At 49.6% G+C, this 27,610-nt stretch overlaps 1 protein-coding gene and 1 non-coding gene across 2 annotated transcripts; both read left to right on the top strand.

The window, feature by feature from the left end:
• The first annotated feature begins 1 nt into the window (after position 1).
• On the top strand, positions 2–26,133 carry PFAS (phosphoribosylformylglycinamidine synthase). The gene is made up of 28 exons (XM_049766354.1): positions 2–13; positions 5,817–5,974; positions 6,064–6,199; positions 8,078–8,183; positions 9,397–9,586; positions 9,687–9,792; positions 10,021–10,161; positions 10,273–10,397; positions 10,817–10,945; positions 12,144–12,275; positions 12,376–12,504; positions 15,742–15,815; positions 15,921–16,077; positions 16,745–16,806; positions 17,294–17,455; positions 17,890–18,015; positions 18,177–18,308; positions 18,546–18,776; positions 18,905–19,085; positions 19,179–19,262; positions 19,472–19,627; positions 20,425–20,544; positions 20,850–20,995; positions 21,107–21,314; positions 21,421–21,512; positions 21,586–21,700; positions 25,385–25,699; positions 25,781–26,133. Exons 2-28 carry the CDS (start codon positions 5,833–5,835, stop codon positions 26,089–26,091), a joined length of 4,008 nt encoding a protein of 1,335 aa, XP_049622311.1. The 5' UTR covers positions 2–13; positions 5,817–5,832; the 3' UTR covers positions 26,092–26,133.
• On the top strand, positions 14,292–14,428 carry LOC125998433 (small nucleolar RNA SNORA2/SNORA34 family). Its single transcript, XR_007492002.1, has one exon. It is a non-coding gene; the product is annotated as a small nucleolar RNA SNORA2/SNORA34 family (small nucleolar RNA).
• Positions 26,134–27,610: the final 1,477 nt, after the last annotated feature.

The raw sequence follows: 27,610 nt of genomic DNA, 5'->3' as shown, positions 1-27,610 counted from the left end.
AAGTTGCTTGCACGTGAGTATGGCTGCTGCAGACTGTCAGATGCTTTTTCTTTCTGCCCTACCTTTGCCTCCCTTCATCCCAAGCTCTTTCCTGGATGTTTTTGTGCAGGGGAGTCTTTTCTGGTTGCAGGGAAGTCTTTTCTGGTTGCAGGGAAAGCCAGCTCAGCCAAGTGAGACACCTTGCAAGGAGTTTTCTGGTTGCAGAGAAAGCTCAGCTCAGTAAGGGGAGACTCCCTAGAACTGTGCTCCTCTGCTCCAATGGAGTCAACTCCCCAAGGAATGAGTGAATGAGTTAATGGCTTGTGATCACATGGATTAACCCAACAGGCCTGGCTTTGTCGACCTCTGGCATGAAGTCAGGCACGCAGCTGGTCCCTGAGAGTTGAGGTCTGCCATCCAGGGCCTTTGCTCTTTTCTGTTTCATTCAGAGCCCAGGTTTCACTGAGCACAAAAGGGCTAAACCTGGTTGATTGCCAGGGTGCTCAGGTCCCTGCAAAAGTAGGTGATTTGGGGGGCTCCTGTGAGTGGGTTACCAGCAAGGAATGGGAAGCACCAAAAGTGGAGTCCAGGATGATGAATGAGGCCTTGCCTGAGGTGGGTGGGCGAGGAGGGGGATTTGATTTGGGTGTGTGGTCCAAGTCAGATGGAGAGATGTGGTACAGAGACCTCAAAGACTTTTTCTGGAGAGCAGCCAAACCACACACCAGTCAGCGTGTGTGTGTGTGTGTGTGTGTGTGTGTGTGTGTGTGTGTGTGGCCCCAAACAAAGAATTATTCATTTCGTAAGTAAGAGCGTTTTTTTTTTTTTTTTTTCTTTTTTGGTTTTTGGGCCACACCCGGTGACGCTCAGGGGTTACTCCTGGCTATGCGCTCAGAAGTCGCTCCTGGCTTGGGGGACCATATGGGACGCCGGGGGGTCGAACCGCGGTCCGTCTCCTAGGCTAGCGCAGGTAAGGCAGGCACCTTACCTCGAGCGCCACCGCCCGGCCCCGCGTTTTGTTTTTTAAAATTAATTTTTGTTTGTTTGTTTGGGGGCCCCATTTGGCATGCTGGAGGGCTGAACTGAGACTTGAAATCTACATGACTCCCAGCATGTCAAGCCACTCAAATGAAACCCAGAGCATCACACGTTGCTGTCAAGTGTTCTAGGACTTAGCCACCTCCAAGGTCCTGGCCCTAGGTTTTTTATTTTTGGGAGGGGGCACAACTGGTAGCGCTCAGGGGTCACTCTAGAGGTATTCAAGGGGCCATATGGGATGCCAGGATCGGGGCCCAGGTTGGCTGTATGAAAGGCAACGCCCCACCCACTGTACTATCACTTCAGCCTCTTAAATTTTTCTTTTTTTGGGGGGGCTGGGCCATAACCCTTGCCTTATTTGTCTTGTTTATAAGCCACAAGTATTCTCAATAATCCAGTACAGATAAAACAGCAATAGTCCTTACCCACATGTAGATTTTGCTTTAAATAGGAAAGTAGAAATAAAAATAAAATTCTTGAGTATAAGGAATTTTAAATTAAAATAGTACTTCAGAGCCATCAGATCAGAAATTTTTCCAAAGGCATGAATTAACCTGAGTTAATTGAAGTCTAACAGGAAAGAGCTAGCCGTGTGTATTGTGGTATGGGAAAAAAATGCAAAATTTTTTTTTGCAAATTTAGAATAGACCAAGTAAATCAGGGGGTTGGGAGGTTATATTACCATGGTCTCATTTCTGCTGACATGTGGCAAGTAGGTTCATGCTGGAATCAAGTCCTGATTAGAGGGTGTGCTAGTGAAGTCTTAAACTAGAGTGATGGATAAGTTATGAAAAGACATGGGCAGATTTTGGATATTTTTGGAAATTTGTTGATAAGTGTAGAGGGGTCTCAGGGAAAGAATAAAATGTTCTTTGGCATGGGGGTGGCATACTTGTCAATGCCCAGGGGTTACTCGCCACTGTACTCAAGAATTATTCAGGTGGTTCTCAGGGTACCATATGGAATGCCAGGAATCAAAACTGGGTCAGCTGTGTGCAAGGCAAGTACTCTATACTATTACTCTGATCCTGGAGAGAATCTAAATATTGATTCCTGTGTTTGGGTCTCAGTTGAATATACAGTGGTAATATTTTTCATGATGGGGAAGACTGGGCATAAGCAGATCTAGTGGGACAAATGAAAACTTCTGTTTTGATATAGGACATCATCTGTGTGTATAAAACATTTATGTAGAGGTATTGTGGAAGCTTTAGAATGTACTAGTTTGTGGAGTTTCTGGGGGAGTTAAGATTGAAGAAAGTCTGATGGGGCCAGAAAGATAGTACAGCAGGTAGGGTATTTGCCTTGCATGTGGCCAACCTATGGCCCATATGGTGCCCTAAGCCTGCCAGGAGTGATCCTTAAGTGCAGAGCCAGAGTAAGCCCTAAGCATACTTGGTTATGTTCCCAAACAAAACTGAGTAGGCCTGAAATTTGTTGGCAGCTACTAATGACACTGCCTTTTTTTTTTTTTTTTTTTTTGCTCAAAAATGGTTGATTTCTGGGGCCACAGCAATATAGCATAGCGGTAAGGCATTTGCCTTGCATGTGGCCAATATCATTTAAAGCCCTCAGATCTGGGGCTAAAGATATGGCTCTGTGCTAGAGCATTTGCCTAGTATTTGAGATCCTGGGTTTGATCCTGGTTCCATCATCTTCATCCCGAAACAAAGGGAAGAAAATTAAGTACAAGGGCTTCTAGGCACCCAACATTTTGAGATGGAGGGCTGGAGGAACGGCTTAGCAGGTTGAATACATGCTTTGCATATGTCAATCCCAGATTTGATCACTACAAGTGACCCCCACACTTGGGTTTGGGACTAGACCCCATATACTGCTAGTTGTACTCCCTTTGCCCAAAATAAGTAAATCAATAACCCAAAGAAGTGGCAAAGAAGTAGAATAAGCTTAACACAGTGACAGGGAAGGATATATGGAAGGTAGGGAATATCAGCAGGGTGGTATATTCAAGGCAGGAGAGGAGGACTTTCAAGAAGCAGGGAATGAATAAGTCAAATCTGCAGAGAACTTAAAGTAAGGACAATTTAGTGATTCTGGCAATCATTAGTGAACATCAAAAAAGAGTCAAATTCAGTTCTGAGTAAGTTAGATTTAAGATGCTATGACTTGTTTAAGAAGCAGTGAACTAGGGGCTGAAGAGATAGCATGGAGGTAAGGCATTTACCTTTCATGCAGAAGGTCATCGGTTCGAATCCCATATGGTCCCCCGTGCCTGCCAGGAGCAATTTCTGAGCCTGGAGCCAGGAAAAACCCCTGAGCACTGCCGGGTGTGACCCACAAAAAAAAAAAAAAAAAAAAAAAAAAAAGAAGCAGTGAACTAGAGTAGAGTGGAAGTTGGTTGGGAGAGAGGAAGTTTGTGGTTGAGCATTTGTTTTGCTGCTTTGATTGCTTGCACTGATTCAGCACTGCTCGCTGTGTCTGCCACATCAGTCCCCCAAAACAAAAGAAAGCAAATGATGGAGAAACCTTTTCTTCTGTTTTCTTGGGAAGAAGCTATGTAAACAAACGAACCCTCTGTACATAGTCACAGTTGAATGAATAGTGCAAATCAGAGACTCTCAATTCAGCTGGCAGGAAGGCAGTGTCTCTGGGGAGGTTTTGGGTAAACTGTATAGACTGGAGCAAACATAAGTATTCTAGAATGAGGGTAAAATAATAGGAGTCCCTTCAAAATTTGGTGAATAAAATCAGGGTCTTGATGAGAAGCAATGGGACTAGAAGTTGGAAAGATTTGGGGGAGAGAAGGCCTTGAGATGACTATAGGTTTAGTAAGCTTTGGATTTACCTTAACATAACTTGTGTTCATTTTGAGGCTACACCTGGTAATTTTTTTGTTTTGTTTTGTTTTTGGATCACACCCTTCAGTGGCGCTCAGGTGTTACTTCTGGCTCTGCTTTCAGAAATCTCTCCTGGCAGGCTCTGGGGACCATATGGAATGCCGGGATTCGACCCACCGTCCGTCCTGGGTTGGCTGCATGCAAGGCAAATGCCTTACCACTGCACTATCTCTCCGGCCCCTACACCTGGTAATTCTTGGGAGCTACTTTGGGCTCTGGATTCAGGAGTCACTCCCAGAGGTGTTTGGGTGACCAATCAGTGCTGGGAATTAAACCATGTGCTGGGAATTAAACCCATGGTTTGGGCTGGAATGATAGCAGCAGGTAAGGTGATTGCCTTTTAGATGGCTGACCTGGGTTTGATCCCTGACAGTCCATATGGCCTCCCAAGCCCATAAGGAGAACGATTCCTGAATTTAGAGTAAAACATAACCACCTGGGGCTAGAGAGATATAGCACAGTGGTAAGGCGTTGTTTGCCTTGCATGCAGTCGATCCAGATGGACGGTGGTTTGAATCCTGGCATCCCATATGGTCCCCCATGCCTGCCAGGAGCGATTTCTGAGCGCAGAGCCAGGAGTAACCCTGAGCACCGACGGGTGTGACCCAAAAACCAAAACAAAGACAAGAAATAACCACAAGGTGTGGCCCCAAATCAAAACCAAACAAAAAATATGAGGGTGGAGAGATAGTACAGTGTGTAAGTACACTTGCCTTGCATGTGGCTGACCCAGGTTCGTTACTTGGCATAGCATACATATGATCTCCTGAGCACCATCAGGATTAATTTCTAAGTGTATTCTGAGTGCATAGCAAAGAGTAACCCCTTGAACACCACTAGGTGTTGCCCAAAACAAAAAAAAAACACAAATGCAAATAAGTAAATAAAACCATATGTATGCACGCCAGACTCTTGAGCTATCACACATAAATGGGTGCTGAAGTTGAGTTCAGTTCACCACCAGTTCTCATGTCAGATCTACACAACCTTAGATTATAGGTAAGATGCCATTTCTGTCAGGAAGTCTTTTCTTTTTTTGGTTTTTGGGTCACACCTGGCGGTGCTCAGGAGTTACTCCTGGCTCTATGCTCAGAAATCGCCCCCAGCAGGCTCAGGGGACCATATGGGATGCCTGGATTCGAACCACTGTCCTTCTGCATGGAAAGCAAATGCCCTACCTCCATGTTATCTCTCCAGCCCCAAGAAGTCTTTTCTGACCCCTGAAAGGATCCCTAGACTCCTTTGGCCTTGACCATACTGGACTGTAAATGTCTGACTACTTGCCTTAATACATTGTGGCTTGGTGGAGGCATACATGGCAGTGTCCTGTCCACAGCTGTATTCCTAAGACCTTGCTTATCACCCATCAAAGTACAGATTTTGTTGGCTGGACTGGAGGGGAAGAGCTTGAATCACAGCCAGTATTGCTCAGGTCAGGTGTTAGTAATTGGATAACCATATTTACACCCTGTACCTTACCCGTATACCATCTCTCCAAGCCCCACAAAGTGTTTAAGAAACTGTTATGGGGCCGTAGAGATAGCACAGCGGTAAGGCGTTTGCCCTTCGTGCAGAAGGTCGGTGGTTCGAAATCCGGCATCCCATATGGTCCCCGAGCCTGCCAGGAGTGATTTCTGAGCATGGAGTCAGGAGTAACCCCTGAGTGCTGCCAGGTGTGACACAGAAAACAAAAAAGCAAAACAAAACAAAAAAAGGAAACAGTTATCAAGAATATGGGTCTATATATACCTTGACATATTAAGGCCCTCATTTTATAGGATTAATTAAATTCACCAATGGTATATTTTTCAGGTCACACTGTTTCTGAATCTCCCAATTACTCTCCTTCCCTTCTTCCCTAAAACCTTCAAAACCTAAACTCTCTGAGTCTATTAGCTAATGTCACCTTCATTGAGGATCCTAACTCATTCCTCCAGCCAGGATTCCATCTTCGGAGATGCCCAAAGTCCTTCACTTCTACGTTCGTCCCTCTGGCCATGAGGGGGCAGCTTCGGGACACATTCGAAGGAGACTGCAAGGGAAGCTGCCGGAGCTGCAAGGTGTCAAGACCGAGCTCTGCTACAATGTGAACTGGACAGGTTGGGCCAGGTCTGGGGTTCGTGGGGGGTGGGGTGAGGGGTGCCCTCCTGGGTCAGATCATTGCTGCAGGTCCTTGATTTCTTTGCAGCCGAGTCTCTCCCAAGCGAGGAGGAGCTGAAGAAACTGACCTGGCTGTTCGGCTGCCCCTTGTTATTGGATGATGTTGCTCAGGAGTCGTGGCTCCTTCCTGCCTCCAATGACCTTCTGCTGGAGGTGGGACCCAGGTGAGAGTCTCCGGACAACTGGCTCCATGTTTCAGAGCATGTCATTTCTTCCAAACACACTGCCAGCTTTCTTTCACTTCATATTTCTCTTCCTCTAGTGATCCTTAGGATGGATATAAATATTACATTTTTTTTTTTTTTTTTTTTTTTTTTTGTGGTTTTTAGGTCACACCCGGCAGTGCTCAGGGGTTACTCCTGGTTTCATGCTCAGAAATTGCTCCTGGCAGGCACGGGGAACCATATGGGATGCCGGGATTCGAACTGATGACCTTCTGCATGAAAGGCAAATGCCTTACCTCCATGCTATCTCTCCGGCCCCAATATTACATTTTTATATATAAAAATATATGTATGCATATACATATATACACTTTTTGTTCTCCCTTCATTTCCCCTACTTCTTACCTTAAAAAAAGCCATGTGCGGGGCCGGAGAGATAGCATGAAGGTATGCACATGCCTTGGTGGTTCGAATCTCGGCATCCCATATGGTCCCCCGAGCCTGCCAAGAGCGATTTCTGAATGTGGAGCTAGGAGGAACCCCTGAGTGCTGCCGGGTGTGACCCAAAAACCAAAAAAGAAAAAAAAAAAAAGCCATGCCTGGAACTGGAGAGATAGCATGGAGGTAAAGCGTTTGCCTTCCATGCAGAAGGTTGGTGGTTTGAATCCCGGCATCCCATATGGTCTCCTGAGCCTGCCAGGAGCGACTTCTGAGCATAGAGCCAGGGGGAACCCCTGAGCGATGCCGGGTGTGACCCAAAAACCAAAAAACAGAACAAAAAAAGACAGCTACATGAGGTGTAGTGATAGCACAGTAGTAGGGCATTTGCCTTGCACGTAGCCAACACAGAACAGACCCTGGTTTGATTCCCTGCATTCCATATGGTCCCCTGAGTCTGCCAGGAGCGATTTCTGACTGCAGAGCCACGAGTAACCCCTGAGCGCCGCTGGGTGTGATCCAAAATTAAAAAAAGCTATGTACACGTCTTCTCCTTGTGGGGAGATGTCTTTGAGGATTGAGCCAGTTCCCTGGGCATTCTTCTGGAAAATTACATTGTAAGATGTTGAAATTGAGATAGTTTGATGCTGGAAGGACAGGTATGGTTTGATTTGAGTGATTTTGTTGTTGTTGTCGTTTATTTTTGGGCCACACCTGGCAGCGCTCAGGAGTTGCTCCTGGCAGGCTCAGGGGACTATATGGGATGCCAGAAATCAAACCTGGGTCTGTCCCGGGTCAGCTGTGTGCAAGACCAATACCCTTCCACTGTTCTATTGCTCTGGCCCATGAGTGACATTTTGTATTTTTGTTTGTTTGTTTGTTTTTGGTCCACACCCAATGGCACTCGGGGGTTACTCCTGGCTCTGCACTCAGAAATCGCTCCTGGCAGGCTCGGCTGACCATATGGGATACTGGGGATGGAACCTGGATAGGTCCCAGGTCGGCTGTGTGCAAGGCAAAAGCTCTACTGCTGCGCTATCACTTTGGCTGTTTTTTGTTTTTTTATAATTTGGTGGTGGTACCTGGGGTTGAACCCAGAGCCATAGGCAGGTACACAAGGCAAGTGCTACACTCCTGATCTATATTCCTGTTCATTCTAGTCCTTTTTGAGTAAACTGCTGCTTTCTTTTCTTTTTCTTTTTGGTTTTGCTGCTTTCTTTCTGTATGTGACTGGTAACGACTCAGTGCTTGGGTTCTGTGAGATGAGGGAATCAAAATGGGCTTCCCTTGAGTATTTGAGGCCTGATGCTAGAAGTCAAGGGCGAGGTCGAAGGTAGCAGTGGGCACTAAACTCAAAGGAAATATGGGAAAAGAATATGGCGTGGGAGGAAGGAGCTTATCAGGCTCTTTCAGATTCTAACTATCCAACCTGCTTCTCAGGCTTAACTTTTCCACCCCGACGTCCACCAATATTGTGTCTGTGTGCTGGTCTGCTGGGCTACGGTCTGTGGATCGTGTGGAAATATCTCGGCGCTACCTCCTCTCGGTGAGAAGGTGGGAGTCGGGAGTGGGTAGGACAGACACAAGAGACTGGGTCCTGGGGAAATAATGGGAGAGGGGCCAGAGAGCTAGCACAGTGGTAGGGCATTTGCTTTGCATGCTGCCAACCCAGGACAAATGGTGGTTTGAATCCCAGCATCCCATATGGTTCCTCGAGCTTGCCAGGAAGGATTTATGCCCCCCAAAAATAAATAAAGGAAGAAGCAGGAGGAGGAATGCAGTTATTCATTGTCTGAGGCCGCCTGGTGAAGGGATGTATGGGACAGAAATCTAGACTTTGTGCCCTCTACTAATTCTATGCATCTTTTTTTTTTTGGTTTTTGGTTTTTGGGTCACACCCGGCGGTGCTCAGGGGTTACTCCTGGCTGTCTGCTCAGAAATAGCTCCTGGCAGGCACGGGGGACCATGTGGGACACCGGGATTCGAACCAGTCACCTTTGGTCCTGGATCGGCTGCTTGCAAGGCAAACGCCGCTGTGCTATCTCTCCGGGCCCTAATTCTATGCATCTTGATGTTCTGCCTGGAAGGGTGTGTGTGTTTTCTTTTTTTTTTTAAAACTATTTTTATTTATTTATTTATTTATTTATTTGGTTTTTGGGTCACACCTGGCGGTGCTCGGGGGTTATTCCTGGCTGTCTGCTCAGAAATAGCTCCTGGCAGGCACGGGGGGGACCGTATTTATTTATTTTTAAATCCTTCACCAGTGCAACATCCCCATCACCAATGTCTCAGTGTCCCTCCTCCCCACCCCACCCTGGCCTGTGCTCTGGACAGGCTTTCCACTTCCCTCATTCATTCATATTGTTATGATAGTTCTCAGTGTAGTTATTTCTCTAACTGCACTCACCACTCTTTGTGGTGAGCTTCATGTCATGAGCTGGACCTTCCAGCCCTCTATTTTGTCTCTGAGAATCATTGCACAAATGTCTTTTATTTTTCTTAAAACCCATAAATGAGTGAGACTATCCTGCGTCCATCTCTCTCCCTCTGACTTATTTCACTGAGCATAATAGATTCCATGTACATCCATGTATAGGAAAATTTCACGGCTTCATCTCTCCTGACGGCTGCACAAAGGAGTGTGTTTTCTAATATGAGCCAAGGTGCAATTTAATCGAGCAGTGGGCTTGCCCTTCTTGACTTAGAGGGCTGAAGGTAGACCATTTTGAGCTTTTCTCACTCTGTGTCTCCACCCCTAGTTTGCCCAGCCTTTCTCAGCTGAGTTGGAGGCCATCGCTCTGGCCACTCTACATGATCGGATGACAGAACAGCACTTCCCGCAGCCCATCCAGAGCTTCTGCCTTGGAAACATTCCTGCTCCCCTCAATGGCCCTGTCAATATTCTCTCTGAGGGCCGGCCAGCCCTGGAGAGAGCCAACGAGCAGTTCGGTCAGTTGGGACCCTGGGAGGAAGATCTGAGCCAGGAGCTCAGTGGGTGCTTGCTATAGTGTTCTCAGTTCTGTGTTTAGCTCTTGGGTTTATCGTCTAGGTCTGGCCCTGGATTCCTGGGACCTGGATTTCTACACCAAGCGTTTCCAGGAGCTTCAGAAGAACCCGACTGTTGTGGAGGCCTTCGACTTGGCTCAGTCCAATAGGTGGCGTTGATGGGATAAAGACAATCTGATACCCAAGGACTAGATGCTGAAAGGGAAAACCATGGGAACTTGCCTTCAGGGCTCTCTTGACCCAAGAATATTTGATTATCATGCCTTCTTGGGTGCATATTGACAGAGTGTTGTTCAAGCTGGTGGAAAGACCAGCCCAGGCCTGAGAAATGAGCCTCTTTCTCCCCTGCCTTCTTTCTCCTCATATCCTCACTGCAGTGAGCACAGCCGTCACTGGTTCTTTAAGGGCAGGCTCCACGTGGACGGGCAGGAGCTGACCCACTCCCTGTTTGAGTCCATCATGAGTACCCAAGCATCCTCCAATCCCAACAACGTCCTCAAGTTCTGTGATAACAGCAGGTGAGCTGCGCCTTAGATCGGCACGACCTCCCCGGGGGTAGGAAGGCCAAGGCCCTAGCGGGTAAACAGATTCCAAGATGGAACTGAGGTCAAGAATGGTCGTATTCACAGTGCAATCCAGGGGAAGAAAGTCCAGTTCTTGCGCCCCAAGGACCCCACACAGCCAAGCTGCTTCCTATCACACCAGGGGCTGAGACATGTTGTCTTCACAGCGGAGACCCACAACTTCCCCACAGGTGAGTTGGGCCCCAGAAGGGAATAGCACACTTTGAAGAGCAGGGGTCCTATCCCTCTAAGCTGAATTGGGGAAATGGATTATTTTGGGGGGAGGGTAGAGTCACAGCAGTGGGATTTAGACCTTAGTTGGAAGCATGCAAAATACATGCCTTAACACCTATATTCTATTTCACATGCAAAATTGAGACAAGGCATGCACCTTGCAGCTGGAGCAATAGTAATGTGGGTAGAGTGCTTGTCTTGTATGTGTTGGGATTTCAGCCTCTGCACTTCTAAAGGGCCCCTGAGCAGTGCCAGGAGTGATCATTGAGCGCAGAGCAAAATAGAGATTCATTTTTCTTTTTGTGCATGCCTGTTTGTTCCCATTTCTGACAGTGTTTGTCTCTTCAGTTGACAACTCTCCTTCCTCTCTTTCCAGGAGTCGCCCCCTTCAGCGGTGCCACCACAGGCACGGGAGGCCGGATCCGAGATGTCCAGTGCACTGGCCGAGGCGCCCATGTGGTGGCTGGCACTGCTGGCTACTGCTTTGGAAATCTCAACATCCCAGGTCTCATCTCTTCCCTTGTTCTCAATCTCCCATTCCATGTTCCTTGTGCTGGCGGGCACCTAGATACTTCTGTCTACTAGGACAAAGAAAGGGTTACGCTGGGGGCCTTTTCTTGGGAGAGAGTGGTCTTTACTAGCTGGCCATGGAGGCTATTGGCAGGAGACCATGATGTAGATGATTTTACAAACTTCAGTTTTAGAATTTACTTATTTGCCTTCCAAATAGTATTCAGGAGGCCTGAGGCCTCTTCCAGCAATCCTTGGCCAATATTAGTGGTGGCTCAGTGAGAGGACTTTGTAATACTGAGGACTTCCTGTGCAACCTTGATCATGCTCAGAACTGGACCCCGTTACACTGGGCTGGAAACCACATGGTGCTGGGGATCAAACACAGGTTGACTGTATGCAAGGCAAACTACCTCAACCCACTGTACTAGCTCTCTGGCCTCACATGATTTTCTTTATAAACTAGAATCTGTTACATTATACCTTGTTTTACCCAAAACAAAGATCATCCCTGGTTCCTTTTTATCTGTTTATTGACAACTTGGTTTTACCCCAAAACAGAGATTCTTACATGGAAACCTGGGCAGGACTGGCTCAGAATAGCCCGAGTTGTCACTCCTTCTCTGTCCTAACTCCTCAATCAGGGGTGGTTTCTGTATTCAACAATATAAAGAGTCTGGAGGCTGGAGAAATACCATGGAGGTATTTCTGCCTTGCATGCAGAAGGTCAGTGGTTCGAATCCCGGCAACCCATATGGTTCCCTGAGCTGGCCAGGAGCGATTTCTGAGCATAGAGCCAGGAGTAATCCCTGAGCGCTGCTGGGGGTGACCCAAAAACAAAAACAAAAAAAAATTATAACCTGTTTCCAGGCTGGTAAAGGAGCTTGAAGACTGGAGAACTTGCCTGTCTTGGACAGGGCTGCAGGTTCAACACAGTCCAATATAATTTAAGTAATGTCTGTAATTTAATGCAGTTCAATGCAGTGGTGAAACACTTTGGTACCACTTAATCTGAGCTTCAACCTATTACAGCCTTGTGGCCCCCAATAAGAGAAAAACGGCTGGGGATGGGAGATGCAGAACAGGCTCTGTTTCCTAAACTGGAGCCATCTACTTGTGCTGGCAGCCTTTCGGTTCTTGTAAAATACTGGCTCCATCATCTATTATCTTTCCAAATTTTCTCCTTCTCGCAGGTTACAGTCTGCCCTGGGAGGATTCCAGCTTCCAGTATCCTGAAAACTTTGCCCGGCCCCTGGAGGTAGCCATTGAGGCCAGTAATGGGGCTTCGGACTACGGCAACAAGTTTGGGGAACCCGTGCTAACAGGTGAGCCTGGGAGATATGAGGAATATTGGGGTCCCCCTGGACCCAGAGATAGGGTAGGCATGTCACTATGTCCCCTCTCCCTGTGCCGTCCATGCTCCAGGTTTCTCCCGCTCCTTCGGCCTCCAGCTCCCAGATGGCCAGCGGCGTGAGTGGATCAAGCCCATCATGTTCAGTGGGGGCATTGGGTCCATGGAAGCTGAGCATGTGAGCAAGGAGCTCCCGGAATCAGGTGAGAACTCATTGCCTTTCTCTAGATCTCGCCATCCTTTTCCTCAGCACATAGAAGCTATAGGAAGGGGACTGGATGGACACTTTAATCATCAGTATATACATATATTCTTCCAGGGTTTTGCTTTTGAACATGAGGCGGGTCGGGAGGCATGCTTGGCTGTGTTCTCAGAGCTTGTTCTTGGCACTGTACTTAGAGATTAATCCTGTCAGGGCTTGGGGGGCCATATGGGGTGACATCTTTTTTTTTTTTTTTTTTTGATTTTTGGTCACACCCGGCAGTGCTCAGGGGTTCCTCCTGGCTCCACGCTCAGAAATGGCTCCTGGCAGGCATGGGGGGGGGGGGCGGGGGGGCATATGGGATACCAGGATTTGAACCACCGTACTTCTGCATGCTCTATCTCTCTGTCCCTTGTAAAGGTTGGTTTTGTTTTTTGTTTTGGTTTTTGGATCACACCCGGCGGCACTCAGGGGTTACTCCTGGCTCTACGCTCAGAAATCGCCCCTGGCAGGCTTGGGGGACCATATGGGATGTTGGGATTCAAACCACCGCCCTTCTGCATGCAAGGCAAATGCCTTACCTCCATGCTATCTCTCCGGCCCCATAAAGTTTGGTTTTCTCTTTTGGGATTACTCCTGCTTTTGTGCTCAGAAGTCACTCCTCTTGGCTTCAGGGGACCTTAAGGGGTGCCAGGGATCAAATCCAGGTTGAATGCATGCAATGCAAATACCCTACATTCTGTACTGTGCAGAAGAGGGCCATTTTTTTCCCACCTGTACAGGTGTTTTTAAATTTAATTTAATTTTCTTTTGGTTTGTGGGTCACACCCGGCAGCACTCAGGGCTCTGTGCTCAAAAATTGCTCCTGGGAGCCGGAGAGATAGCACGGCGATAAGGCATTTGCCTTGCATGCAGAAGGACGGTGGTTCAAATCCCAGCATCCCATATGGTCCCCCAAGCCTTCCAGGGGTGATTTCTGGGCATAGAGCCAGGAGTAGCCAAGTGATGCCGGGTGTGACCCCCCCAAAAAAAAAAGAAATCGCTCCTGGCAGGCATGGGGGACCATTTTGGATGCCAGGATTTGAACCACTGTCTGTCCTGGATTGGCTGCATGCAAGGCAAATGCCTTGCCACTGTGCTATCTCTCTGGCCCCACCTGTATAGGTTTTGAAGAAGGCAGGATGGGGTTTTAGGCTAGTGGACAAGTTTGGACCTCAGAATAGAAGCATTTCTTTTGTCGGCTTCTCCATGGCAGGGCCCCATTCTGCTAAATCAAAGCAGCCAGTACCTGTTGTTCAGGCCACTCCTGGTGGTACTCAGGAACCTGGTCTTGGGCCTTACTCCTGGCTCTGCTCAAGGATCATTCAGGGCTCAGGGAACTATAGGGGATCTGAAAAATTCAACTTGGGGCCTGGCGAGATAGCATATCGGTGTTTGCCTTGCAAGCAGCCGATCCAGGACCTAAGGTGGTTGGTTCGAATCCCGGTGTCCCATATGGTCCCCTGTGCCTGCCAGGAGCTATTTCTGGGCAAACAGCCAGAAGTAACCCCTGAGCACTGCTGGGTGTGGCCCAAAAACCAAAAAAAAAAAAAAAAAAAAAAGGCAAAAATTCAACTTGGGCTGGCTTTGTGCAAGACAAGTACCCTATCCATTGTATTATCTCTTCAGTGCCTTTGTTTTTGGCCACTCTTGGCAATGCTGGGGTGTAAATTCTGGTTCTGCATGTTGGAATCTCTCCTGGCAGTGCTCTGGGATCATATGGGATTCTGGGAATCAAATGTGCAAAGCTTGGCCCTGACTGAAGACCAGTAGTTATGATATAGCTGGTGGTTTCAAACAGAGGCCCAAAAAAAGACTCTTCCTGTGATCTGTTGGCTGTTCTGGAACATCATCAGGAATAACTTTTTCATTGGGAAGAAACAGCCCAAAACTCCTAGTCAGTGACCCTCAAAAGTGACTTTTGACCCGAGGAACCAAATTACATTTTTATAACCACATCAGCTTCCTATAGTAGATTTATTTCTGCTCTCTTATCATTACTGTAAATGTGCATTAATAAGTCAGCTACCGGGGCCGGAGATATAGCATGGAGGTAAGGCGTTTGCCTTTCATGCAGGAGGTCATCAGTTCGAATCCCAGCGTCCCATATAGTCCCCCGTGCCTGCCAGGAGCAATTTCTGAGCCTGGAGCCAAGAGTAACCCCTGAGCATGCCGGGGTAACCCAAAAACCACACACACACACAAAAAATTAAGTCAGATACCTGCTTCTGAACACAACCAATGACTGTAACAGCATACTCTTGTAAAAAAGAAAGTGTGCAAAGCTAAAAGTAGCTATACTATCACTGTGGCCCCTTTTCCTTCTTTCCTTTGTTTTTTTTTGTTTGTTTGTTTGTTTGTGGTTTTTGGGTCACACCCGGCAGTGCTCAGGGGTTTTTCCTGGCTCCGTGCTCAGAAATTTCTCCTGGCAGGCACGGGGGACCATATGGGACGCCGGGATTTGAACTGATGACCTTCTGCATGAAAGGTAAACGCCTTACCTCCATGCTATCTCTCCAGCCCCCTTTCCTTTGTTTTTTAAATGTAATTGAGATATAATTCATGTACCATAAAGTTTACCCCCCCCCTTTTTTTTTTTTTTTTTGGTTTTTGGGTCACTCCTGGCTCCACACTCAGAAATCACTCCTGAGGCCAGTGGAGCTAGAGATAAGGTGTCTGCCTTGCCAGCGCTAGCCTAGGACAGACTGAGGTTCGATCCCCCGGCGTCCCATATGGTCCCCCAAGCCAGGAGCGACTTCTTAGCGCATAGCCGAGAGTTACCCTGAGCATCACCAGGTGTGGCCCAAAAACCAAAAAGATTAAAAAAAAAAAAAAGAAATCACTCCTGGCAGGCTCGGGGGACCATATGGGATGCCGGGATTTGAACTGATGACCTTCTGCATGAAAAGCAAGTGCCTTACCTCCATGCTATCTCTCAGGCCCCAAGTTTACCCTTTAAAATGTACATGTCAGGGGGCCAGAGAGATAGCACAGTGGTAGGGCATTTGCCTTGCACGCGGCTAAATCCAGGACAGAGACAGTTGTTCAGATTCCGGCATCCCATATGGTCCCCCAAGCCTATCAGGAACAACTTCTGAGTGCAGAGTAACCCCTGAGTGCCACCGAGTGTAACACAAAAACCAAATAAATAAATAAAATGTACATTGAGGAACTAGAGTTCATTTTATCCTCTTTGCAGGCATGGACGTCGTGAAGGTTGGGGGTCCGGTGTACAGAATTGGAGTTGGTGGTGGCGCTGCTTCCTCTGTGCAGGCAAGTGGGAGGTCTAGATGCAGGCGCCACTGGGAACTCACAGATTCCTTCCCTGGAACCCCCTTTTTCTTCCTCTGTGCTGAGCTAGGCCTTCTATTCCCCCAGGTCCAGGGGGACAATGCCAGTGACCTAGACTTTGGGGCTGTGCAGCGGGGAGACCCAGAGATGGAGCAGAAGATGAACCGCGTGATCCGGGCTTGCGTGGAGGCCCCTGGAGGAAACCCCATCTGCAGCCTCCATGACCAGGGTGCCGGAGGCAACGGTGAGAGAAAGGAGAAGGGCTTGAGATGAAGGTCTGGGCTTGGCTTGATTTGGGGAAATGCCTAGTGAATCCACGACCTTTTGTCCACCCCTCGGTCCCTTTTTCCAGCTCCATGCTTGTTGAGGATGGAAACTTGTTTCAAAGTTGGTAGCGGGTGTGAGGGCGATCCGGCTGCAACATCTATCACCCCATTGATCGCCAGGGTTGATATTGTTGATCTGGCTTGCTAGGCAGTGTCCCTTTCCTACTTCACTGGTCCATATGCTTCCTCCTGAAGCTGTGTGCTCGGTCGAAGAGGACGGCCTTCCCCAAACAGACAGACCGATCTTTGGTTGAGGGTACACGAGTTGCTATACTCCCCTAGAACTTCCAAACAAGTTCTCAAAGTTGGTAGTGAGGTACTACACTTCTTACTTTTTGTTTTTTGATTTGGGGGAGCTTATTCTCAGTGGTGTTCAATAGTTATCCCCAGGGGTGTTTGGGGAAACATGGGTTGCCAAGAATCAAACCTGTGCCTCTGGCATGCAAAGGACACACATCAGTCCTTTGAGCCATCTCCCTTGTCCTCGGCAACAATCTTGGTGGAGACTCAGAATTCAAAACTCCTTTGTACTCTGAGGATTGCAAACATCCAACCATGTCCTCTCCTGGACCCTTCTTCTCACAGGCAATGTCCTGAAGGAGTTGAGTGATCCCGCTGGAGCTGTCATCTATACCAGCCGCTTCCAGGTGGGCTTTTCATTTGGGGAAGGAGAGTTGAGGACAAGTTATTTCATCTCTTGTGGTGTTCGGGGGCTAGACTTGGCTCAGTGCTCAGGGGAAAATATATGGTGCTAGCATTTGGTGACTTACAAGGCAAGTGTCTTGGGGTTAGAGTGGTAATGCAGGGTGCAAGGCGTTTCCCTTGCTTGTGCTGGTCTAGGACGGACTGTGGTTCAATCCCCTGGCGTCCTATATTGTCCCCCAAGCCAGGAGTGATTTCTGAGTGCATAGCCAGGAGTAACCCCTCAGTGTCGCCCAAAAACCAAAACAAAACAGAAAAACAAGGCAAGCATCTTAACCCCAGTATGGTCTTTCCAGCCCCTTCCAGAGGGTCTTAGCCCTCCAATCTAGGCTGCCTTCCTTCCCCACCAACCCCGTCAGCCCTACCCCTCTTCCCCAGCAAGGAGGCTTACCTATTGACCCTTCTCTTTCCTTCTTGCCCTTGAATGTGTAGCTGGGAGACCCAACCCTGAATACGTTGGAAATATGGGGTGCTGAATACCAGGAGTCAAATGCCCTCCTGCTGAGGCCCCCTCACCGGGACTTCATGAATCGCGTCAGCGCCCGGGAACGCTGCCCAGCTTGCTTCGTGGGCACCATCACTGGAGACAAGAGAGTGAGTTGGCCTGGGGTGTGGATAGCAGATGAGGGGACATGGGGCTGTGTGTTGAAAGAAAGCTGTCAACATTATATGAGGAGGGGCCAGAGAGATAGTATGGAGATAGGGGGTTTGCCTTGCATGCAGAAGGACAGTGGTTCAAATCCCAGCATCCTGTGTGGTCCCCGAGCCTGCCGGGAGCAATTTCTGAGTGTAGAGTCAGGAGTGACCCCTGAGCGCTGCCGGGTGTGACCCAAAAATCAAAAAAAATAAAAAGAGTATATCAGGAGAGGAAGGTGGGAGCCTATAGCATAGAATGAAGGCAGCAGTAAGGAGTAGACTTGGCAGGGGAAGCCAAATGGGTCGGAAAGAACATTTCTGTACTTTCCAAAAGTGTCTCCACTGGTGTTCACAGTCTCCTTCCCTCTGGGTGGTGTCCGTGTGTTCTACAGATAGTACTGGTGGATGACCGAGAGTGTCCCGTGGAAAGAAATGGCAGCGGTGATGCCCGCATGGCATCTCTTCCCACCCCCGTAGACCTGGAGCTGGAGTGGGTTCTGGGCAAGATGCCACGGAAGGTATGGGAGGTCGTGCATGCTCGTTTTTGCATATATTTTCATATTGGAGGGATTGTTTCTTCATTCTCTGGCCCAGTCTTGCAGATCACCTTTATCCTTCAAGGACTTTGGCATCTGTGTGCCAGTGCCCGCACCCACACATTCTTTCTCTTTTGTTTCAGGAATTCTTCCTCCAGAGAAATCCTCCCTCGCTGCAGCCTCTGGTCTTGCCCCCGGGGCTGACAGTACGCCAGGCTCTGGACAGGGTTCTGAGGCTGCCTGCCGTGGCCAGCAAGCGCTTCCTCACCAACAAGGTCTCTTCCTACCTCAGCCCTCTGTGCCCTTTTGTCTCCTTATCGTCCCTGGGACTTACTGTGGGGGTTCCCCCATGCCCAAGAGAGAAGTGTCAGTGTCAGAGCAGCCAGCATGATGGGTACCTCCACTTGCTGTCCCAAGTTTCCCGTTGCAACTTTGGAGCAAGTCACACCTCCTTCCACCTGCCCTCATGTCTCTGTTTCTGGGCCTCTCACCATTTTCTCCTGGTGTTGTAGGTGGACCGCTCTGTCGGTGGCCTGGTGGCACAGCAGCAATGCGTTGGGCCCCTGCATACTCCTCTGGCAGACGTGGCGGTGGTGGCCCTGAGTCACCAAGACACAGTTGGGGCTGCCACGGCTCTGGGAGAGCAACCAGTCAAGAGCCTGCTGGACCCCAAGGTCGCCGCTCGACTGGCCGTGACAGAAGCCCTCACCAACCTGGTGTTTGCTCTGGTCACTGACCTTCGAGTAAGTGACTGCTGATCTCGCCCGGGATCCCCAGGCTTTGGGACTTCCATGGCCGCACCCATCTTTGATGACCTCCCAGACTCCCCCCATCTGTCTTCTCTAATGCTGGGTCTCTGCCGTGGCCCTAGGATGTGAAGTGTAGCGGCAACTGGATGTGGGCTGCCAAGCTCCCCGGGGAAGGCGCAGCCCTGGCCGATGCCTGCGAGGCGATGGTGGCTTTGATGGCAGCCCTGGGTGTAGCCGTGGATGGCGGCAAGGACTCCCTCAGCATGGCCGCCCGAGTGGGCTCTGAGACTGTTCGAGCTCCTGGTGAGGTCTGGGCACTATGGGGAAAAGGGGAAAAAGGGAAGGTAACTGTGGGGCTTGGCTGGAACCGCCTCGTATTCCTGTTCTGTTCTGCAGGGTCCTTGGTCATCTCAGCCTATGCTGTTTGTCCGGACATTACTGCCACTGTGACCCCCGACCTCAAGCATCCCGGAGGGAAAGGTATTGGCTCCCCATTCCTTGCTACATTGCGTGTCCAGGGCCTGCTCTTTGGGGGTCTCCTCTGTAAGTGTGGGGTCCCCTTATCTTGGCACGAGGTGTGATGTTTTCTGGTACTGTAAACTTGAGGGGGGTCTCACCACATCCTGGAATCTTCATATTTTGGGTGCCCCGAAGGGGAGGGGTTCTGATCCTTCCATTTCTTCTCTTAGGCCATCTGGTCTGTGTACCCCTGAGCCCCGGGCAGCACCGCCTGGGAGGCACGGCTTTGGCCCAGTGTTTCTCCCAGCTGGGCGATCAGCCGCCCAACCTGGACCTCCCTGAGAACTTGGTACAAGCCTTCAACATCACCCAGGGATTATTGCGAGGTCAGTGTGTCTGTCGCCTTCTCTGTCTCACTGACTGTAGAAGTAGACGAGGGGCGCTAGGTTTGGGCCTCACAATTGCTGAATAATTTGAAAAGGGGGTTGGGCCACCCCCATCAAGTTCTTAGGAGCTTCTCTCAGCTCTGTTCTTCCAGGAACCATTTGGTTCTGAGAATCCAACATGGATCTCCTACATCTGAAACTTGCACTATTGGAAGTGGGGATTGGATTACTCCTCGATCAGTGCTTGGGGTTGCTCCTGGCAATGCATGGGGGACCATGAGGTGTCAGGGACTGAACTGGGGCTGGTTGCATGCTAGGCAAGCACATTAATTTCCATACTTTCACTCTGACCCCCCCAACAAAAACTTAAAAAATGTCAGGGTGACCAAAAAAGAGTGAACCCCCAAAAAAGTCAGGGTGGGACCAGAGAGATAGTATGGAGGTAAGGCATGCGCCTTGCATGCAGAAGGATGGTGGTTCAAATCCCGGCATCCCAGATGGTCCCCCCGAGCATGTCAGAAGTGATTTCTGAGCATAGAGCCAGGAGTAACCCCTGAGTGCTTCCGGGTGTGACCCAAACCCCCCCCCCCCAAAAAAAAAAAGTCAGGGTAAGGTGTGGGCCACACCTAGTGGGGTTCAGGGCCTTTTCCTGTCTGTGTGTTCAGGAGTGACCCCTGGCAGTGTTCAGGTGACTATGTAATCTCAGGAATTCTAACCAGGGTCTGTAGTAGGATATAAGACAAGCACTGTTCTCTCTCTTTAGCACTCCCACAAATAATTCTTTTATTTTCTTCCAGACCGTCTCCTCTGCTCGGGCCATGATATCAGTGACGGGGGTCTCATCACTTGTCTGCTAGAGATGGCCTTTGCCGGGAATTGTGGGATAGTGGTAGACATGCCTGCCCATGGAGTCGATGGTGAGGAGGCTCGTCAAGTCTGAGCCTAAGCTGCCTGCTCTATTCTGTATGCCCCACCTCGTGTCAAAATTTTAGAATGTCTGTCCTCCAATTGCGAGTCCATGACTATATTCCATGAGCACCTACTGTTTCTGCCTGAGACTTCCTTACAGAAGTTCTGACGCCAGTTTCTTGATCCCAGTCTACCAGATTTATCCCCCCATCCCAACCCCATCCCTCTCTCTTTTCTCTCAGCTATATCTTCTATCTTCCCTCTAAGTACCCTGGATGCGCTCTGGTCATCCTGACAATCACTGCTTCCCTAGCACTGGCCGTGCTGTTTGCTGAGGAGCCTGGCCTCGTGTTTGAGGTTCAGTACCCCAACCTGGCCCAAGTACTGAAACGTTTCCGGGATGCTGGCCTCCACTGTCTGGAGCTGGGCCGCACAAGTGACGCTGGGCCCCAAGCCATGGTAAGGAAATAGAGCATGCAGCAGGGAGATGGGGTTCCCTAGCAGACCTCAGGGGGGTCCCAGGCAGGGCCTCCTTTCTTTAGTCCCTGAGAGAGATAATCCTCTCTTTAGGTCCAGGTGTCTGTGAATGGACGTCAAGTTCTGAAGGAGCCTCTTGGCCTGCTGCGAGCCCTCTGGGAGGAGACGAGTTTCCAGCTAGATCGCCTACAGGCTGACCCCCACTGTGTGGCGGAGGAAGAACGGGGACTGAGGGAGCGCCTGGGGCCCAACTACTCTCTGCCCCCCACATTTCCCAAAGCTTCTGTGCCCCATGAACCTGGTGAGGGAGTGTACAGAGCCCTAACTTCCTGGGCATTTGGGGCTTGAGCAGTGGGTCCTGCCCACGGAGAGTGGTCCCGGCACAGGGGTGCTCCTTCTCCTCCCAGGTGGTCCAGCCCCCCGAGTTGCCATCTTGCGCGAGGAAGGCAGTAATGGAGACAGGGAGATGGCTGACGCTTTCCACCTGGCAGGGTTTGAGGTGAGTGGCGTGGTCCTTGGGGCTGGGGCCTTGTGCGCTTGTTGCTCTGAAACGCCCCTCTTGGTCCTGCCAGGTGTGGGACGTGACCATGCAGGACCTTTGCTCGGGGACAATTGGCCTGGACACCTTCCGAGGTGTCGCCTTTGTGGGAGGCTTCAGCTACGCCGATGTGCTGGGCTCTGCCAAAGGTGGGTGTGCGAACCTCTGCCCATCTCTCCCCAACCCAGTTCCGAAGAGATAACAACTCCTCTCTTCCCTGGTGGTAAATTGGCCCAGGGGGAGGGAGCACTGTCATTGGGGCCAAATGACAGCATGTCTGCAGGTAAACTTCAGTGAGGCAGGAGCCTTGGTAAGGGCTGTTGTACTTACCTGACCTAGAGGTTACCTGCCTTGTCTGAATGTTGAGGATGGGAGATGACAACCCAAAGTTCTAAGCCCTAATCTTGATCCCCTACACTGCTGAATGTGTGATTCAAGCAGAAGAGTGTGCTGAACCCCAGGACCTGTTTTCTGTGCTGAGTAGAGCTGCTCTGAGTTCCATTAGGTGTGGCCCCTCCAAAGATAAAGTAAAGGATGGCATAGTTGCCATTTTCCTGCAGGAGGTTATTCCATTGAAAAACTGGCTTATGGGGCTGGAGAGATAGCACAGCGGTGTTTGTCTTGCAAGCAGCTGACCCAGGACCTAAGGTGGTTGGTTCGAATCCTGGCGTCCCATATGGTCCCCCCTACCTGCCAGGAGCGATTTCTGAGTGGAGAACCAGGAGCAACCCCTGAATGCTGCTGGGTGTGACTCAAAAACCAAAAAAAAAAAAAAAAAAAAGAAATGAAATAAAGAAAGAAAGAAAGAAAAAGAAAAACTGGCTTAGCATAGCAAGATTTTTTTCTAATTTTTGAAGAGAAGCCAAAACTCCAGTATAAAGGAAAAACAAAACTTTATTCAGGCTCCAGAGATAATGTAATGGTAAGGTGCTTGCCTTGCATGTTGTTGGGCCTGGGGTTGATCCCTGGCATTCCATATTGTGCGCCCAGCCCAATAGGAGTGATCCCTGAGTGCAGAGGTAGGAGTAAGCCCTGAGCACTGCCAGATGTGCCCCAAAACAAAAATACGGGGCCGGAGAGATAGCACAGCGGCGTTTGCCTTGCAAGCAGCTGACCCAAGACCTAAGGTGCTGGTTCTAATCCCGGCGTCCCTTATCTCCTGTGCCTGCCAGGAGCTATTTCTGAGCAGACAGCCAGGAGTAACCCCTGGGTGTGGCCCAAAAACAAAAATAAATTACTGGTATTTTACTGGTCTGGAGCAATACTCGAGAAGGGAAGGTGCTTACCTTTTATGTGGCTTCTCCAGACCTGATCCCCAGTATCCCATAAAGTCTTGTCTCAAGCACCGCCAGAAGTAATTCCTGAGTGCAGAGCTAGGAGTAACACTTATGCATTGCTGATGTCGTCCCCAAAAGAAGCAAAGCAGCAAAACCCTTTATTTTACTTATTTATTTTGTTTTGGGATCGATATCCAGAGTTTCTCCAGGATCATTCCCAGCAGTGCTGGGGCACTATATGGTGCCAGGAATTAAACCTATGGATCCCAGAAGCAAAGCATCTCTCCAGCTCTTTTGGTCATTTCCCTGGCCTTAAACTTTTGCTTTTAAATGTTGGGCTACTGGGGCTGGAGCGGTGGTACTAGAGATAAGGTGTCTGCCTTGCAAGCCTAAAATGAAATGCAGTTTGATCCCCCGGCATCCCATATGGTCCCCCAAGCCAGGAGCAATTTCTGAGCACGTAGCCAGGAGTGACCCCTGAGCGTCACTGTGTGTGGCTTAAAAACAAACAAACAAACAAACAAACAAACAAATGTTGGACTACTAAATTGTACACACAGACCTATCTGGGGAACCACACTACTTAGTTTCACACATGTGAGTTTTTCCTAAGGCTCCTTAAATAGAAATACTTTGAGTTCTCCCAGCAACCAACAGGTTTGGGATCACTCCAACCAGTGCTTGAGGACCATATGCAGTGTTGGGGATTGAATATGCATTGACTGTATATGTATACTAGGTTACCACACCACATGTACTATCCATTGGCTTGGCTTCATTTTATTTATTTATTGATTGATTGATTGATTGATTGATTGTAATTTACTTGGAGTTTGGAGCCATACCCTCATACCCAAGAGGCGTTCAACAGCTATTCCTCACTCTGCTCAAAGGGTTCAATTCCGGTGTTGCTTAGTGGTACATGTAGAGTCAGTTGTCAAATCAAGGTTAGCTATATACAAGCAAGCACCTTACCCCATATTATCATCTCTCAGCCTAGTTTTTGTTCTGGGGCCATACTGATCAGAGATTACTATTGGGGCCCGGAGAGATAGCACAGTGGCGTTTGCCTTGCAAGCAGCCGATCCAGGACCAAAGGTGGTTGGTTCGAATCCCGGTGTCCCATATGGTCCCCCGTGCCTGCCAGGATCTATTTCTGAGCAGGCAGCCAGGAGTAACTCCTGAGCACTTCGGGGTGTGGCTCAAAAACCAAAAAAAAAAAGAGGGACCATATTGCATGCTGTGGGCTTAATTGGGATCAACCATGTGCAAAGCAAACACCTTACCCATTGTACTATCTCTCTGAACCCTAATTTTTTTGGGGGGTTGGGTCACACCCGGCAGCATTCAGGGGCTCCTGGCTCTGCACTCAGAAATCCCCCCTGGGTTCTTTTGTTTTGTTTTGTTTTTGGGCCACACCCGGTAACGCTCAGGGGTTACTCCTGGCTATGCGCTCAGAAGTTGCTCCTGGCTTGGGGGACCATATGGGACACCGGGGGATCAAACCGCGGTCCGTCCAAGGCTAGCGCAGGCAAGGCAGGCACCTTACCTTTAGCGCCACCGCCCGGCCCAGAAATCCCCCCTGACAGGTTCAGGGAACCATGTAGGATGCCAGGAATCATACCAGGATTCGTCTGGGATCGGTTGTGTGCGAGGCAAATGCCCTACCACTGTGCTACCACTCCAGCCCCATGAACCCTAATTTTTGTTTGTTTTGATTTTTGATTCTGGGGTCACATCCAGAAGTACTCGAATTATTCCTGGCATCACATGTGAGTCCCCTCAGCCTGCCAGGAGCGATTTCCAAGTACATAGCCAGGAGTAACCCCTGAGTGTCACCAGGTGTGGCCCAAAAACACACAAAACAAAAAAAATGCAATAGTGTCAAAGAAGCGCACACATATGCTTGCCAGAAGTCATGTGTATTTAACTGTGCTCACTTTGTACCTGACACATACCTGGCTGTGGTGCCAGGGATCACAGAGCTGCCAGGACTGTGAATGGAATATCTTGCAACACCAGGAATCAAACTTGCGACCTTACTAACACTTGCTAGGCAGGCATTAAAGCCACTGCGCTATTCCTCTGGGTCCTGAATAAGAAAATTCGGAACTATTTTAATGAAAAGGCAAAACATCTTTTAGTCTGTCTCTGGCCCAAGAGTTGGCAATTTTGATTTAAACAGATAACTCATAAAAACAAAAACAATAGGGGCAAGAGCAGTAGCACAGCGGTTGGGCGTTTGCCTTGCACGCAGCTGACCCAGAATGGACCTGGGTTCGATCCCCTGTGTCCCATATGATCTCTAAGCCAGGAGCGATTTCTGAGCGCCTAGCTGGGAGTAACCCCTGAGTGTCACCGGGTGCGGCCCAAAATCTAAACAAGTAAAAAAACATAACTCATTTCTCCCCTCTCCTTCGCCCTCAGCTGCGGTGGGGTGTCTGTGTGGGCGGGTTGGGGTTATATCTGGGGGGAGTCTGAATTTTGTACTGGAAATGCAAAGCAACTGACCCCCTTCATTCCAGGTCTCACCTCAACTATCCTGTTCCCTCCTAGGATGGGCAGCGGCCGTGACCTTTCATCCTGTAGCCGGGGCTGAGTTGAGGCGCTTCAGGGACCGGCCAGACACCTTCAGCTTGGGCGTGTGCAACGGCTGCCAGCTGCTGGCTTTGCTGGGCTGGGTGGGAGGAGACCCCAATGGGGAGGCAGAGAAGGTGGCCCAGCCAGCCCGGCCTGGCCTCCTCCTGCGCCACAACCTGTCCGGACGGTTCGAGTCCCGCTGGGCCAGCGTGCGAGTGGGATCCGGCCCTGCCCTGATGCTGCGAGGAATGGAAGGCGCCGTTCTGCCAGTGTGGAGTGCACATGGGGAAGGTGAGGAGGGGGGGTCTGGGGGTCGGTGGGGAGAGAGCAGGAAGGCAGAATTCTTCTCTGACTTTCTCTTTTCCTTCCTAGGCTACATGGCATTTTCCTCCCCAGAACTCCGAGCCCAAATGGAGGCCAAGGGCTTAACACCTCTGCACTGGGCGGACGATGATGGGAACCCCACAGAACAGTACCCCTTGAATCCCAACGGCTCCCCAGGTGGCGTGGCTGGCGTCTGCTCCCCGGATGGCCGCCACCTGGCGCTCATGCCTCACCCGGAAAGGGCTGTGAGGCCTTGGCAGTGGGCATGGCGGCCTCCTCCGTTTGACACTCTGACCACCTCCCCCTGGCTCCAGCTCTTCATCAATGCCCGAAAATGGACCCAGGAAGGAGGCTGCTGAGATGTCCAGGGAGGCCACCGAGACCTCCTGGTTTGTGACTGGAAAGGCATCCGTTATCCCAAGAAATACCCTGTATAACGTTATTTCCAGATGTGTTTTGGACAGATAGGGACAATGATTTCCTCCCCAAACAATGGCAAAGACCAAACAATGGCAGAACCTCAGCTAATTATACCTGTCTGCTGGCTTTTTTCTTTATACCATAGGATCTGCTTTGACAATTTTTGTCCCAATTAGCCTCTGAAGGGGATCAGAGAAGAGACCATTCAGTGTGAATACTTGCTGCCTGGGGAGGTTCCGTTCGGTTCCGTTCACTTCACTTAGCATTCAGCAAATCTTACTTTGTGGCATTCGTCTGGGTTCAGGAGTTTTTTTTATTTCTATGCTTTTCGTTTTGTATTCTGACTTCATTGGATTTAGTGGTAGAAATAGACAAAAGTGGGCCCGGAGAGATAGCACAGCGGCATTTGCCTTGCAAGCAGCCGATCCAGGACCAAAGGTGGTTGGTTCGAATCCCGGTGTCCCAGATGGTCCCCCGTGCCTGCCAGGAGCTATTTCTGAGCAGTAGCCAGGAGTAACCCCTGAGCATCGCTGGGCGTGGCCCAAAAAACAAAAAAAATAGACAAAAGTGGACTGACGTGGTGGCACAAGCCTTAAGGCTTTTAAGCCTTGTGCACGCTAGTCTAGGACAGACTGTGGTTCGATACCCCGACATCCCATATGGTTCCCCAAACCAGGAGCAATTTCTGAGCACATAGCCAGGAGTAACCCCTGAGCGTTATCTGGTGTGGCCCAAAAACAAACAAAAAAATAGACAAAAGTATGCTAGTCATGGGGCTGGAGAGATAGTACAGCGTTTAGGGCACTTGCCTTCATACCACTTACCCTGGCATACGATAAAGCCTCTAATCCCTCTAGGAGAGATCCCTGTGCCAGGAGAAAGCCCTGAGCACTGCTGAAGGTGGACCCAAAACCAAGGAAAAGTGCTAGTGAGAATCTCAGCCTTCTCATCTGAAAAATAGCAGAAACTTTCTGGACTCCTCACAGTCATTCATTATTTGGGTCTTTATTTGCTGGTTTTGGGGTACATACACCTGGAAGTGCTTACTCAGGGCTCCATGCTCAGAGATTACTGCTAACCCTACCCACTGTACTATACTCCAGCCATGGACTCTTTTTTAAAATTGCAGAGCTGGGCCGGAGAGATAGCACAGTCGGTAGGGCATTTGCCTTGCACGCAGCTGATCAAGGATGGACGGTGGTTTGAATCCCGGCATCCCATATGATCCCCAGAGCCTGCCAGGAGCAATTTCTGAGTGCAGAGTCAGGAGTAAAACTTGAGTCCTGGGCCCGGAGAGATAGCACAGCGGCGTTTGCCTTGCAAGCAGCCGATCCAGGACCAAAGGTGGTTGGTTCGAATCCCGGTGTCCCATAGGGTCCCCCGTGCCTGCTAGGAGCTATTTCTGAGCAGACAGCCAGGAGTAACCCCTGAGCACTGCCGGGTGTGTTCCCCCCCCCC

Source organism: Suncus etruscus, chromosome 20, assembly GCF_024139225.1.
Source record: "Suncus etruscus isolate mSunEtr1 chromosome 20, mSunEtr1.pri.cur, whole genome shotgun sequence".
NCBI lineage: Eukaryota > Metazoa > Chordata > Mammalia > Eulipotyphla > Soricidae > Suncus > Suncus etruscus.
This window is presented reverse-complemented; position numbering and strand designations above follow the sequence as displayed.

What these genes read in the sequence shown, in the direction of transcription:
- PFAS (XM_049766354.1), top strand. Translation starts at nt 5,833, where the DNA reads ATGCCCAAAGTCCTTCACTTCTACGTTCGTCCCTCTGGCCATGAGGGG. An exon ending in CAAGGAGCTCCCGGAATCAG is followed by an intron (nt 12,505 to 15,741) that starts GTGAGAACTCAT and finishes TCCTCTTTGCAG; the next exon opens with GCATGGACGTCGTGAAGGTT. An exon ending in GTGGAGTGCACATGGGGAAG is followed by an intron (nt 25,700 to 25,780) that starts GTGAGGAGGGGG and finishes TTTCCTTCCTAG; the next exon opens with GCTACATGGCATTTTCCTCC.